This window comes from Diplotaxodon limnothrissa, linkage group LG20 (assembly GCF_057381915.1).
Source record: "Diplotaxodon limnothrissa isolate DT_005_m linkage group LG20, D_limnothrissa_male_GT1.1, whole genome shotgun sequence".
NCBI classification, from domain to species: Eukaryota; Metazoa; Chordata; class Actinopteri; order Cichliformes; family Cichlidae; genus Diplotaxodon; species Diplotaxodon limnothrissa.
In genome coordinates, this window is record NC_140615.1 from 8,149,864 (window position 1) to 8,165,977 (window position 16,114).

General features: G+C 40.2%; 1 protein-coding gene across 1 annotated transcript; it reads right to left on the minus strand.

The window, feature by feature from the left end:
* Nucleotides 1-196: 196 nt before the first annotated feature.
* LOC146610463 (dihydroxyacetone phosphate acyltransferase-like) lies at nt 197-12,641 on the minus strand. The gene is made up of 16 exons (XM_085344388.1): nt 12,590-12,641; nt 10,689-10,889; nt 10,422-10,598; nt 9,622-9,751; nt 9,365-9,492; nt 9,193-9,268; nt 6,247-6,398; nt 6,012-6,142; nt 5,333-5,574; nt 4,539-4,796; nt 4,376-4,455; nt 3,983-4,123; nt 1,680-1,779; nt 627-720; nt 449-510; nt 197-264 (listed from the first exon to the last, which is right to left on the minus strand). Exons 1-16 carry the CDS (start codon nt 12,599-12,601, stop codon nt 197-199), a joined length of 2,052 nt encoding a protein of 683 aa, XP_085200514.1. The 5' UTR covers nt 12,602-12,641.
* Between the last annotated feature and the right edge of the window lie 3,473 nt (nt 12,642-16,114).

Here is a 16,114-nt window from a genome sequence, read left to right on the forward strand (position 1 = left end):
GTGTTAGCCACCATTCAGTAGATTAAGTCTGGCCGGCATCAAGGATCAAGTATTTTGCCTGTGAGCACAGACTGTATTTGTACCGATTTGACTGTGTAAAGATAAAGAGACCACAGGGATGACAATGAGGTAGAAGTAGCGAATAGACGGGTAAGTTCATTGGGGAGGGGGCTGTGAGCTGATACTGAGGATGAATTTATTCCACTTGACACTGAAGCCTTGCGTCAGGTGTAGTGTGGAGGCTCTCAAGAGGGACTTTCCCAGCTACAGTGAGAGAACAGGAAAAATGGATCCCTTAGTCTACCGTACTAAACAGAATAGCAAACTCAACCACAGTAAAGACATTTTATAATCAGTATATTTAAAGACAGCAAGGTAAAATAAATAATAATTCTCAAGACGCACAAAAAAAACTTTATCGTTACTGGAATATCACAAATAAACTTACAGAGTATGTCACCAGTTCTGCTGACAGCTGCTTTGTTCACTTTGTATTCCTTCTGCTGGGACCTGAGATGAGAGGAGTGCATCTGTAACTTTGGCATCAGCATTATGGACAGCTCCTCAACCAGCAAAGAAAATGAACTTAAACCAAACAGGGATGTAGGTTTAATTTCATTACTCACACCCTCAACTTCGTCACCGCCTCCAGTCTCCGCAGTGCAGAAAGAACATTTTTCTGTGTGTCAGAAGACAGGACTTCAAAGGTGCGAAGGTCACCTGCAAAAAAAACAAACAAACAAACACCCCACAAACTGTAAGTTTGTAAGTTACCAGTAGGGATGGGAATTTATAAGAATTTTGCGATTCCATTATCGATTCTCACTGGCTCCACTTTGAGAGTCGTGACCATCTCTAAGCAGCATATCAATGACATTACATTCATGCAAAGTAATTACAAATTTCCCATCTTAGTTGTGATCAGTGTTGGGATCATTACTCAAAAAAAGTAAAGTAAAAAAGTACATTACTTAATTACACCCAGGAGAAAGACATTTGTTATTCTACTCATTACAAAAGTGATCTTTCTCTAAGTATTTAGCTATGAACACAAAGCTGACAACACAAATCAAAGATAAAAAACCAGCACAAAGACATTTTAAAGTGATCGTCACAGTGACTCTACTCTAGAAACATGAACAGGTAGAAACGGAGGTAGCAGCCTGACTGCTCATCAGTTTGTTACCTGTTGAAGTTAAGCAGCGGCTTCACCGCAAATGAAGGCTCACTTTATCATGGTGCTGGGCTGGGGTCAGCATTTACTCAGCTTTAACGCAACTCTTGGTTCTTGGCTAGCTTAGCATTAGCATGCTGTCTGTGCAGGTGCTTGCAAAGAGCCTAAGTTGTATTAACAGTATAATGCAGATGTTTCTGTTCTGGATCAGTCTCCACTTTACCATCAAGCTCTCATTCTTTTTTGCAATAAAAATAAAAGTGATGTCCATATCCACGCTGGAGACTGTGCCACTATTTTTCCAATTTGACACACAAATTAAAATCAGCTGATTGTAACGAGAGTGCAAGAATCAAAAAAAGGGACTGATAAGCAGGCTGACTAACGATTCCAAGGATTTGGGCTAATGGGAACCAGTTCTCTACAATAACCGGTTCTTGATCCCTAGTTACCAGGTGGGAGAGGTCTCTAGTGGTCAGAGGTCATTTCACACACTCAGTTGTACCTGAGAGGATGAGTTTTGTAGCCAGGTTTCGGACATCAGGTAGGAACTGTTCCTCAGTAAACACGTGATCTTCCTTTTCACACAAGTACCTGAACATCAGCTGGACAATAAAAAAAAACATTCCAGTGAATTTTAAAGCACATAAGTAGGACTCATCTTTAGTATCTCTTCAGATTCTGTGATATGAACTGCACCCCCTCTCTAAAGATGATCTTAATATATTTGTGCTGTATGCAGGCAAACCATGAAGTGGACAAAACTGTATTTGTCTTACTAAAGACAAAAAGTTTTCAAATTCTATAAATCAAGTTTTTAATACAGTTTTGTTTTATGGTCATAAAATGGCTTAGGGAAAATATTTAAATTTTATAAGTTTAAAAGATGAGAGTACAGCATGTCCTTTCATGTTGTTAGAAACAATGCCATGATTGTTAGTCATAAATATGTGAGAAATTTTTTAAAAGTGATTCATGTTTAATGACCTTTCTTAGATTACACTAAAAGGTCCATAATTTGTTGGACATTGACACTTTTTGTGGTTTTCTCCTCAAGTGAGGGAACCATCATTAGGCTGAAAAACCCACATAAACCCATCAGAGAGATAGCAAAAAAAACTTCAGGAGTGGTCAAATCACTAGTGAACAGAAAGGTTGCACCAGCTATAAAATCCACAATCAAAACATCTGAAAGATCACAGAAGACAACTTAAACTAGATTGTGACGGATCTAACCAAGTCAAGAACACTCTCAGGAAGATAGGTTTTATCATGGTCAGTGTTGAATCCAGAAAGTCTTCAAGAATGTAAACCCTCTGGAAATACAGAGGGTTTAGGTGTAGACCACTGATTACACATGTAAGAGGAAGGCCAGATTAGACTTTGGCAGAAAACATCTAAGAGACGGCACAAGCAATCTAAGGGTTTTATCAACAAAGAAATGGTCTGTAAAAATCAGTCATCTGACCTCAACTCAGAAACTGAAAGCCTCATAAACAAGAAGCAGCTGAAGGAAGCTGTAGTAAACGCCTGGCAGAGCAACTCAAGGGAGAAAGTACAACATTTGGTGTCCATGGTTTCTAGACTTTAGACAGTCATGGACGAAAATACTGTACATTCAAAGTATAAAAAAATCAGTTCATATATTTCAAAATAAAATCAGTAAATCTGTCTGCTTTCACTTATTCTTGTCAGGGTCACAGGGGGCTGGAGCCTACCCCAGGTACTATAGGCAGGGTACACCCTGGACAGATCGCCGGTCTGTTGCAGGGCTAACACATAGAGGCAGACAAACATTCGCACCTATGTGCAATTTACAATTACCCTAACCCCACTAACTGTATGTCTTTGGACTGTGGGAGGAAGCGGAGAGAACCCACACAAACATGGGTAGAAGCGAACTCAGGACCTTCTTGCTGTAAGGCAACAGTGCTAATCACCACACCACCATGCTGCCCCTATATTTAAACGGTGCAGGAATGATGGCTAGAGTGGAGCTGACACCGCTCCAACCGTGGAGCTACTTCTTTCCTGGCTCAGATTTTGCAAAATGGAACAACAGAGTTGTCAGCAACCTGCTTTATTATCAAACTAATTAAATGGCTTTGGTCACCGCTGTTTTCCTCTTCGTTGGGATCCTGAACCCTCCAGGGACATTCATAGCCATAGCTGTGGTGTCGGCAGACATATTTGGACCAAAGTAGTTGTTTATGCTGGATGCTCTGGTTCAGCAGGAGGAAACCATTCAAAAGATCCACAACTTTCAGGATTAAAAGTGAAACAGTTACTGAATTTGAGAAGAAGCAAATGCACGTGTGCTCTTTTCTTTCCAAAGATTATGACTTTTGTTTTTTTTTGCTAAGATTTCATTCCTTTCTGTTTCATGCACAGCTTGTGATTTGGAAAGCAAGATTGTTATCTGAAGGGCTTTATCTTCACCTCAGGGCTTCTGTCACTCTATCTAGGACTTGTTATTTCTATTCTTTGAAATCTCTAATGATGAAAAAAGATTATGTGATTGCTGCTTAAAGTAGAATTAGACTCCTCTATACATCAAGTTCATTCTTTAAACAAATTAGAAATGTGCGGTTGAAAACAGTTACAATTAGTGTACGTGGCAGCATGTCAAGCTAATAAAACTATATGACAAAAGTGGTATGTGTAATCAAATAAAGTTCCAAATTAAAATTGGATAATTCTGGATTCAGTTCTGCTCAGAAAAAACGGTGTGCATAATATGTTGTTCACAACAGTCACTCCTCACTAAATACACTTAGTCACAGAGAGAGATACTCAAGTTAAAAGGACCTGATATGAGTCTAAGAAGGGTTGCAGCAGCTTCTGCAGAAAGGATAAAACTTCCAGCCCCGTTTCCAACACGATCACTTCCTGCTGACTGATGTGGACTGCTCCACATTTCTGCAGGAGTGAACATGCCTCCTCAAAGTCCTAAATGATGGAGAGACAGATATATGCAAGATGAATAACAATAAATATATACCCATGATAATAATCTGCCTCATGGTTAACCATACAAGTGTGTATGAATATGACAGTAGCAAAAAACGTAAGGACCATAAGCACAAAATTTCTTAGGTCAGCTTTTCCCAAGAATGGGATAAATGAGAGGCTACAGTGACCTTGGCCTTTGACTCAATTCATGCACAAAATAATGCTGATCCTAACAAACATGGCTGTTACCTGCACTGCCCTGCCAGGGATAAAGATAAATTCATTGGAGAAGACGTCCTGCAGGAAGCAGAAAAAGCTGAAGAGCTCATCTGTGAACAGAAAAATGGGTCACAGCTAAACAAGATATGCCCATTCATGAGACTGAGAATCTGTAACCCCACCTAACTCTTACCCTTCCGTGTGTTTTTTGTGATGTGGATGGCTGTAGCAAGTATTCCTGGACGCACAAAGACATGCAATGCCTGATTCCTGTAGGAAACCAGCATCAGCACCACTACCGCCATCCTCATCACACCTTCCTCTGGGCTCAGTGGATCTTGCCTCGCAGGGTCTTCATCCTGAACCAGGTAGATACGGTCCTCTTTATGATGGACAATGGAGTGATGAAGAGCCACGGTGGATGACATCACTTCTGAGTCTGGGATGTGTGCTGCAAAATGCAACTTTCACATAAGTTTGAGGGTCATAAGACCTTCACAAAGTCATGTGTGCGAGTGTGTGTGCATGTGTAAGTGTGCACACGTGCCTGCATGTGTCAATGTTCACACACAGGACACCTGTGAAGTGAGACAGTTCAGTGGCATTCTCTTAGGATAAGTTACTTAAAGTGTATTAATCCACTGAACATCTCCTAAGTGATTCTGGACACTTGTGCCGACTTGCATTCACCTAATCTTTATGATCCACACAGGACCAGGTCAAAAAGAGCCATTGGTGCCCTGAGGTGAGACGCTGTCACATGCACCAACAGGGAAACTACTAACCTTTCTACATTAACTGTCTGGTTGTCTAGCATTGCAGTATCCTAAGGCCACCTACTGGTTACTGAAGGGAAAGCAAGCTTCATTAAAGGCCCATTATAAGCAAAGCCTATATTGATCTTAACCCTAAGCTTGATGCTGTGGCTTTTCTACACAGCATAATTCAAATAAATTGATATCTTTGAAATCTATCTGGCCCACCCACCAGGCCAGTTCAGACGGGCCCCGAAATCCAGCACCAGCTTCCTGAGCCAGAGGGTTTTTTCTGTGAGCTGATGCCACTGCAGACCCTCTTCCGTTAAAGTTGTGAATGGAGTCTGGAGCAACAGGCAGGCCATCAGAGACCAAGGGCTGATCAAAGAGCCCTCCTCCTGGGTTCGTACAATCAAATGGGCCAGCCAGTTCACACAGTCCTGGGTCTCTGCAGTTGGCCTCTGGGGAAGATTTCTGAATAGAAAACGAGACAGATTCTAAAGTTATATACAGGCTGTGTCTTGAAGTTTTGAAGGTTTACAGTGACACAAATATTAATTTAAGTTATATTATTATTAAACTTGTTAATGTTTTTGTTAATTTGGTGCATTTTACCAAGTTATTTTGGTTTAATTTTTTATTACTCACTGTAAGTAAAACCTTTATAAAATTACAATTTTAAAATGTAAAGGTTTTTATATTCTTCAGTTGAATTACCTGTATACAACTAATGGAGATTACAATTAAAGAATATATAGATGATAAATTACAGTTATTTAAGTTATTTAGTACTTAAGACTCTATAGACTTTTTCTATTTAGACTTTGGTTGGTAGATACTCAATATTCATATTTGTACCTACAGCCATGTGTGATATTGGCAAAAAAAGAGAAAAAAAGGGAAATCTGTACCTTGGTATGAGGTTGTACTCGCTCCAATTTATCTTTCCTTCACACAGCTGTCGGGCAGACAGGGGGCGGCCAAAGTTCACATGCATGCAGCCATAATCTTCCTGCAGGACTCCGCTAGCTTTAAAGAGTCCCTGCAGGGAAAGAGTGAGGGCAAGAGGCATGTAGTTTCATATCTTTTAGAAACAAAGATTATATGGGAATTTTTTATCAAGTCATAAATGAGGCTGAAACTTACGGTGATGCTTTCTTTTGGTCTGGGGACACCCAACAACTCAAGTGCAAGCAATGACTCCTCCAGCACTCTGTCATAGCTGATACTGATGGGCACCAGGGTAATATCAAACACCTCACCTTTAAAGTATGGCTCCAGCACCATGTCCATCATACCTACAGAAAAAAGGTGAACAATAAATATTAAAATTATACATAAAATGACCAGTAAACTTGTTTGACTTTTAACTCTTAAAATATCCTAAACCTAGAACAACCCTTCAATTTAAGAGAACTAAAATAATAGAAAAACATGACAATATGACCTAAACATAAATTATTAACCAGATAAAGATCTCTGTAATTAGGGTCGTGGAGAAGAGCTTTCAGAAAAGCAGAACAGAGAAAGTCCATCACATTCATATGCAATTGTAACAGTGTTTATGTTGTATGTGATTCCACTTGCCATGTTAACCACGATCTATTTGTGTATTGTGATGTTTACTGACTCAATGGTGCCCTTTTCTCATAGGCAGTGGATTAATACCACTGGCAGCGTTACAACATTGCCAGATTACGAGGGACAAGCCTGAGGTGGGTTGTATATCACAGCACTGCGCATGATCATTAGATTTTGGCATTTGTGCAACCACTATGGAGGATATTCAATTCAATTCATCCATCCATCCATTCGCTTCCGCTTATCCTTTTCAGGGTCGCGGGGGGCGCTGGAGCCTATCCCAGCTGTCATAGGGCGAAAGGCGGGGTACAACCTGGACAGGTCGCCAGTCTGTCGCAGGGCTAACACATAGGGACAGACAACCATTCACACTCACATTCACTCGCACATTCACACCTAGTGGCAATTTGAATTATCCAATTAACCTATCCCCACAAACTGCATGTCTTTGGACAGTGGGAGGAAGCCGGAGTACCCGGAGAGAACCCACGCAAACACGGGGAGAACATGCAAACTCCACACAGAAAGACCCCGGCCTGATGGTGGAATTGAACTCAGGACAGTGCTAACCACCGTGCCACCGTGCTGCCAATTCAATTCAATTTGGTTATATTTATACAGCGCCAAATCACAACATCAGTCACCTCAAAGCACTTTATATTGTAAGGTAGGCCCTATAATAATACATACAGAGAAAAACGCAACAATCATATGACCCCCTGTAAGCAAGCACTTTGGCGACAATGGGAAGGAAAAACTCCCTTTTAACAGGAAGAAACCTCCAGCAGAACCAGGCTCAGGGAGGGGTGGCCATCTGCCACGACTGGTTGGGGTAAGAGAAGGAAGATTAAATAAAAGACATGCTGTGGAAGAGAGCCAGGGATAATAACAAGTGTGATTCAAGAGAGGTCTATTAACATATGTTGAGTGAGAAAGGTGACTGGAGAAGAAATACTCAATGCATCATGGAAGCAGCAGCCTATGCCAATTGCAGCATAACTAAGGGAGGATTCAGGGTCACCTGATCCAGCCTAGCTATATGCTTTAGCAAAAAGGAAAGTTTTAAGCCTAATCTTAAAAGTGAAGACAGTGTCTGCCTCCCAAATCGAAACTGGAAGCTGCTTCCATAGAAGAGGGGCCTGAAAACTGAAGGCTCTGCCTCTCATTCTACTTTTAAATACTCTAGGAACAACAAGTAAGCCTGCAGTGTGAGAGCGAAGTGCTCTAATAAGGTGATATGGTACTATAAGGTCATTAAAATAAGATGGGGACTGATTATTTAAGACGTTGTATCTGAGGAGCATGATTTTAAATTCAGTTCTGGATTTAACAGGGAGCCAACGAAGGGAAGCCAATACAGGAGAAATATGCTCTCTCTTTCTAGTCCCTGTGGTACTCTTGCTGCAGCATTTTGGATTAACTGAAGGCTTTTTAGGGAGTTTTTGAGACATCCTGATAATAATGAATTACACTAGCCCAGCCTTGAAGTCATAAATGCACAAACTAGTTTTTCAGCATCACTCTGAGACAGGATATTTCTCATTTTAGAGATACTGCGCAAATGAAAGAAAGCAGTCCTACATATTTGTTTAATATGTGCATTGAAGAATATATCCTGGTCAAAATGACTCCAAGGTTTCTCACAGTGTTACTGGAGGCCAAGGTAATGCCATCCAGAGTAAGAATCTGGTTAGATACCATATTTCTAAGGTTTTCGGGCCCGAGTACAATAACCTCAGTTTTATTTGAATTTAGAAGCAGAAAATTAGAGGCCATCCAGGGTTTTACGTCTTTAAGGCATTTCTGCAGTTTAACTAATTGGTGTGTGTTATCTGTCTTCATGGATAGATAAAGTTGTGTGTCATCTATATAGCAGTGAAAATGTAAGCTATGCCTTCTGGTGATAAGAATATGGCCACTGCAAACTGTCTGACTGTTAATAAGAAGAGTTCAGGTGAATTGTTGCCAATGTGTGGTGATAAAACAGTCACATAATAGTACTGTACACTGGCTAGCTTAGCTAGCAAGATACTATGCTACCATAATATGCTATTACCTTTGCATGCAGCTCAAACACAGCACACTACAAATACATAACCAGAATATGACCAGTACATATTCTGTTCTTATCCAGGTACACAATATTTATATTAATGAACTTGTTATATTAGTTTTCAGCATTAAAACATTGCCAGATTATGAGGGACGAGCCTGAGTGCACTGTGTTTAACTCACCTGCAATGAGTCAACCTGCCTGGCCAGTACATACTTAGTACTTACCCAATTAATAAATGGCAGCACTAAAAGATAAGCAAGTCTCGTCCATCATTTACTACACAAGGCAGAGTCAAGTCATACTTTTGAACCAGTCAGTTACAGCAAAGTATAATTTAGCCTAGTTACACAATGAAATTAAAGCAAGACAGAAAAAGTCCAAAAGAATCAGATGCACGCACTTTGATATCCTGGGACACACTTAAAAAAAACAAGGTGGTAAATTTGGACACTTACCAAGCTTTGGCACTAGAGACTTCAGTGTGCGACTCCTGAAACCTTCTACATAAAACTCCAAAGGAGCATATCCTGTCTACAGAAAACACATTATGCTGTTGGAACCCTTCCTTTGATTGAAGTTTATTACCAAAGATGCATTCAGGAATATGCTGAAAAGTCATCGTCTTACCCTGACAATTGTTTGTACATATTCTAAAAGCACCGCCCAGTACAGCTTGTCAGAGCCGATTGCTCGTCGGATATAAAAAGCTCCAGAGCGACGCAGAAGCCCTCCAATAATCGCCACATCTGCAAGACCTTTAAAATGGAGCAGAAGAGACAAAAATTTAAAAATATATTTTTTTGTTGCTACACTATAATTAACTGGATATAATGTAGTATGATTTAAAAAAACATTTTGTTGTCTTAATATGAATAGATACTTGCGAATTCCTGCAGCAATGACAGGTACTGGGATGTCATAGGTGAACAGGATGTAGGATATAATCAAGAAGTCCACATAACTCCTGTGATTGGGTATCAAGATCACAGGACTCTCCTGGATGGCCTGCTGCAGCTGCAGTGACAGAAAAATTAAAATTTTCCAGAAATCAGTGAAATTACACACTGCACTAGTAGGTTCTATTTGTAGTATTAGTAAGATGGAACAAAAAAAATCCTAAGTGCTAAAAAGTAAAATAAATCTAATAAAATACTGTGTAGCTAAAGTATGTTAAATGGCAAACCTCCGAATCCTACAGCAAATATATGAAAATATATGAAAATACTGGTGGTGGCCAGTTTCACTTGAGGATGCACCAGTTGTTTCAATTTCAAAGTTCTACGTCGTCATTCTCAATTTATCAGATTCACAAGATGTACAGAAAATTACACCTCTGACCTCCAACCTTGAGGTCAAGGTCAATGAGATTCACACTCATCTGAGATTTTTAGTAGATACCCCTACAGTATTAATGTGAAACTCCTACATTGCTTCGTTTTCAAGTTATCAAACTCACAAACTTAGGTGTCCACGCTACCTGCCTGCTTGCCTGGTGACTACAATACTGTATCAGCCTTTTACGGCTGAGGAGTAAAAATGGTTTACTATACATATATATATATATATATATATATATATATATATATATATATATATATATATATATATATATATATATATTCATTCTACTATATATGTTGAAACAAACTGTTAAACAATTGATTAAAGTGTATTGAGTCCCCACCATGTTGAGTCCTTCCATGTTGACATAGATGCTCCTGTAGAGTCTCTTGAACACCTTGTTTAGAGTGTAGCCCATTAGCCTGATAAACCCCAGCTGCAGATTGTGAGACATTTCCTTCAAAATCCTAGAAGCATCTTCTTTCACCTTCTCCACAGATGACCCCGTCTCCATGGCAATCTAAGAGGGAATATGAGCCAAAAAGACTCACTCCATATTGGCAACGCTATAGTGTAAAGCTTCATTGCCTTAAATAAAAAAAAGACTCACCTCTTTGATAATATAGCACAGATACTGGGACTCCAGTACAGCTTTGTTGAGGTCAGAGGTGGAAAGGGTTGGGGCTCCTTTGTACGGTTGCGGGTTAAAGGTTCTCAGGGCATAACCAAGATCAGTGGTGCGCCTCCTCTCCTCCAATATATCCGTGAACTCTTCCTCATCCTTTAAGCTTGCAGTGGCTGAATCTTTATACTGGAGGAAGGAGTAAGGTTTATGTTAACAGTCGTAAAGTTAAGATGTTGGACACTTGTAACAGGATAGAAAACAACAGACCAGAGGTGTGGGCAGCAGCACAGGACACCATTGTTTGGATTCATTAGCATCACGTTTTATAGACTTTCAGCTTTAATTAAAGGAATTCAACAAAAGTATTTAATTATCTATTCAGGAATTACACCCATTTATATACACAGTATTTTTTTTCAGAGGTTCAAATTAATTTGACAATTGACAATAGAAGACAGCTCAAGTGCATTATCACAGCATTATTTCTAAAGTCGACTAAATCAAGCATACCACATCATCTGTCAAACATATTGGAGGCCTCGGTATGGCATCGGCATGTATGGCTGCCAGTGGTAACAGTTTATCAGTATTTATTAATGATGTGACTACTGATTAGAAGTACCAACATGAATTGTGAAGTGTACAGGGCTGCTCTTTCTGTTCATATGCAGTCAAATACTGCAAAATTCATTGGACACCACTTCACAGTGCATGCGGATAACAATCCAATCCCTACTGCAAAACCAACCCAAGAGTTTCTTAGGTCACGAAATAAGATTTTCTTTAGTGGCCAAGTCAATAATCTGGTCTCACCCAATAGATCATAGTTTGTTTGTTTGTTTTATGAGGACAAAGCTGAATGGAAAATACCCCAAAACAAGCAGCAACCGAAGGTGGCTTCAGTGGCTGCACTACCTTATATTTCAAATGATTTTAGTTTGTTCCATTACTTCATCGCTTTTTACCCTGTTAAACCTCTTGAATTTAAACAACCTGGAGGTCTGTAGTTTAGTCACTGTGAGTCCGTCTGATTTATAACCCAGTGTGATGGTGTACATAGGGAAAACTACAAAAAAGGGTCATTGTAATTAAGGATCCAACTGTATTTTTTTTTGCCAGAACAAAATGGTGAAGATATAAAATAAAATTTCTTTGCTACAAAAGCGGAAGCAATAAAAGCAAAAATGAAAGAACAACGAAAGAAAGAAGATGAATGACTGCTATTCACAAAGCGGGTTCTTTTGAACAATTATTTTGTAATTGTGCATCGCTATAGTTATCCAGTTAATCTGCTATTATGCTGTACTGTGCTCGCCTCACATTATAAGCAGGGGGTTGTTTTTAATTTTTGACACCCGAAATACCTTCGAAACCACTTTTGGCCTAAAGCACACGTGACTGGAATCGAAATCACATACAGTGGGTATTTATAGTTTCTGTTTCTCTTTACAATAAGGGAAAAATACGTTTTGGGCTTTGTTTTTATTTTGAAAAGTGAGTTAAGAGAAAATAAATACCCTATAAAGAATACAAAGTTTATCGAGGAAACCCCGTAAAAAGTCATTATTTCCTCTCTGCTCTATTCTGCAGGCTGCTGTGACCTGCCAACACTGGCTGGTGACAAACTATTAAGCAACACCGGCTTACATACACTTTTTTTGACCAGCTTACGGCTGCCAGTCTACATAGGACATCCCTGCCTGCGTAATTAACAGTAAAAAACATTCCTGCTTGAAGACAGACAACAGCGAACATCCCTACAAGTTTCGTTCAGCGGTCTCCTTCTGGCTTTTATATATCATGGTAACTTTGAAAGGTTTAGAGAAAAGCGTCGACAGGCCCGAAAGAAGACGATAAAACAGACACTTTTAACACTTGCTTCTTACCGTACTCGTCATTCTATAGGGGTACTAACACGACCAAGGGAGGTGATTGGCCTCATTGACTTTCGGTTTTTGTACTTGGACGTTATCTTCGCTCAACACTTGTGATGTATGCAGCACTTCGGGGCCCAGGGCCAATGGTGTGGCTGGGTTTTGGAAACTCCTCCTCCAAATTGTAATGCTCAGCCCTCTGCTCTCAAGTAACCCCTCCGATGTTGTGTAGGATAGATGTTTCAAATGAACTGGAGTTTGTCTATTGTAGAAAAAATGTCTGAATATTTTGGGGTGGCACATAACCAGGAATTAAACGTTAACTGAAAGGCACATGCAGAGGGGGGCTTGAGCACCTGCCTCTTTCCCGATGGGTGCCCCAAGTGCCCTTTTCTTGAGTCAAAGGAGCTTGCAAAGAAAAGCGTCTGGACTTCTTTAAGTTACTTGAAGACGTTTCACCTCTCATCCGAGAAGCTTCTTCAGTTCTAAGGTCAAATGGCATAAGGCCTTTTCTAAGGCCTTTTCTTGAGGCATTTTTTTTTATATGTGTGTGTGCGTGTGGAGTCCTGCCTCTGCCCCTCGACAATAACATTTAACTATTAATTAAAAATTTGAAAAGGATCTGGCTTGCATCAGTCACATGACTACCATTAAACAGTGCACGCCCCTGACGGCAGAGGGCGCTGGTTCCAAGCCGGTGTAATGACAAACCGGGAACGAGCTCGCCAAGAGCACGCGCATTTTTTGCCGCCTGAGCGATGTGGAGCTGTAGGAGAAACACAAATTAATTGGGAGACGCAGGCTGATGCAAAGAAAACCATAGCACACAGGAGTATTAGGTTATTATGTACACGTTAGTAAGTTGTCTTGTGGCAACTTGAATTGAAATAAATAAATAGAATAGAATAGAATAGAATAGAATAGAATAGAATAGAATAGAATAGAATAGAATGGAATAATCCTTTAATTGTCCCACAAGGGGAAATTTGGTTGTAACAGCAGCCAGAAAGACACATATACAAACAAACAGTACACAGGACACAGAACAGGAACATACACATTTTTTTTCTTACATATTTACATTAAGGACAATGGTTACTATAAACAGAGTACTGTACAGTTATTAAATTAAATAAAAATAACTACAGAGAGAAAAAAGGACTCGGTCAGGTCGGAGCTGCTGGCTGCCAGCTCAGAGCGGCACCGGTAGCGTGCTGAGCGTGCTGTGTGTGCAACAGAGCGATTAAACATTACCTGTCCTTTTATTAACTGCAAAGCTGACTGCTACGTAGAAAAGGAGAGTACGACCATGTAGTATTTAAAGCGTGGAAGTACTGATCTTAGTTTGAGTTTGATTCCGTAAAAACTGACAAAAACATTAGCGTCCGCTGTACAGACGAAGAAAACTTCTTTCCATAGCAAAAATGTAACTTCAAATCTGAGCAAGCACCGAGCATGCTGCCACAGGAATGTGAAATTCACAGAGAAACCGCCGGATCCCCCCACTGACATGACCGCTGCAACACTGGGCAAACCTCCACTGGCTGCACTCCTGCTAAACAGGTGAAAATAGATTTAGTGATGTCGTCCTCATCACTGATGGGGACGACAAGGAGTACAGAGGACTGACTCAAGACTTTGTGGACTGGTGCCAGCTGAACTACCTCCAGATCAATGCCAGTAAAACCAAGGAGCTGGTGGTAGACTTCCTCAGGCACAAGCATTCTCCACTGCAACCACTGAACATCCAGGGTATGGACATTGAGGCTGTGGACAGCTACAGGTACCTTGGTGTTCATCTGAACAACAGACTGGACTGGACTCATAACTCAGACGCCCTCTACAGGAAAGGGCAGAGCAGGTTGTACCTGCTGCGGAGACTCAGGTCGTTTGGGGTGGAGGGCCCACTCCTGAAGACCTTCTATGACTCTGTGGTGGCTTCTGCTATCTTTTATGGTGTGGTCTGCTGGGGCGGCAGCATCTCTGCTGGGGACAGGAAGAGACTGAACAGGGTGATCCGAAGGGCCAGCTCTGTTCTAGGATGCCCTCTGGACCCAGTGGAGGTGGTGAGTGACAGGAGAATGGCGGCTAAGCTGTCATCCCTGTTGGACAACGTCTCCCACCCCATGCAGCAGACTGTGACAGCACTGATCAGCTCCTTCAGTGGGAGACTGCGGCACCCACGGTGTGGGACGGAGAGATTTCGCAGGTCTTTCCTCCCCACTGCTGTCAGACTCCACAACAAAGACTTTAACTGAACAAAAACACACATCCACACATGTGCAATAACACTAAGTGCAATAATCTTTTCTGGCATCGTTGTATTTTTACTCAGTTGTATATAGCATTCGTATTCTATTTTTATCTTATTGTATATTTTTATTCTATTTTATTCTACTGTATATAGTATATTATTTTATTCTATTCTGTACAGCTGTGTACTGTATTTATTCTTATTGTATTCTAATTTTTGCGTCATAACTTTTGCACTGTCCACTTCCTGCTGTGACAAAACAAATTTCCCACGTGTGGGACTAATAAAGGTTATCTTATCTTATCTTATCTTATTTAGGAGCTGCTGAATCTTTGATTTTATTGTTTGCAGTGTATTACTTGCATCTATTTGAAAGAGTGAGTGTAAAGTTTTGCAGAAAATCAGTTTAAATGTTAAACAAATTTCTTCAAGTCAAAGACTATTGCATATAATTAAATTTTTGCTTGATGCAATGTGCATAAAATGAAAAGATTAAAACTAATAAAACAAATTAAAAAAAGACTTTTCCATTTGGTTCAATTTTATGTGATGGATTATGCAGAAAAAATAGAATTGGGCTGAAAGGTCTATGTGTTATTACATATTCAGGTTGTGTATCATGTTTTTAAAAAATAACAAAGTAACTAATTACTTTTGAAAATAAGTAATCAGTGAAGTAACAGGATTAGTTTTTTGAATAAGTAATTAGTAACTAATTACTTTTTTCAAGTAACTTGACCAAAACTGGTATTTAAGAACTTTGTTTTCTTCCATCCAGTGTTGCATTCTCCCTCATTCCACACTGTGTTCCGCCTGCCTGCCAGTCTGCCTCTCTGTTTAGTTTAATTTGTAATTCCTGTTCGGTTAGTGTCGGTTCCAGGTGTTCAGCAATAAAGCTGTTTTTTGAGTTTACCTTTTGCCTCCTGGAGTTTGAATTTTGGGTCCTCTAGTCCTGCCTACTGCACACAGCCCATGACGGTAAGAAGGTGGGGACATTGCTCAAAATCCACTGTGTAGCTGTTCACTTTTGTTTTAGCAGCAAGAGCCTGTGCCATCGTCATCAGCTGATCACTCTGCTTTCCTTTACACATAACGGTTATGATCCAGCAGAGGTGTGGACTCGAGTCACATGACTTGGACTCGAGTCAGACTCGAGTCATTAATTTTATGACTTTAGACTTGACTTGAAAAAATGTTCTAAGACTTTTGACTTGACTTGGACTTTTACACCAATGACTTGGGACTTGAATTGGACTTGAACCGGTTTACTTGAAAAGACTTGA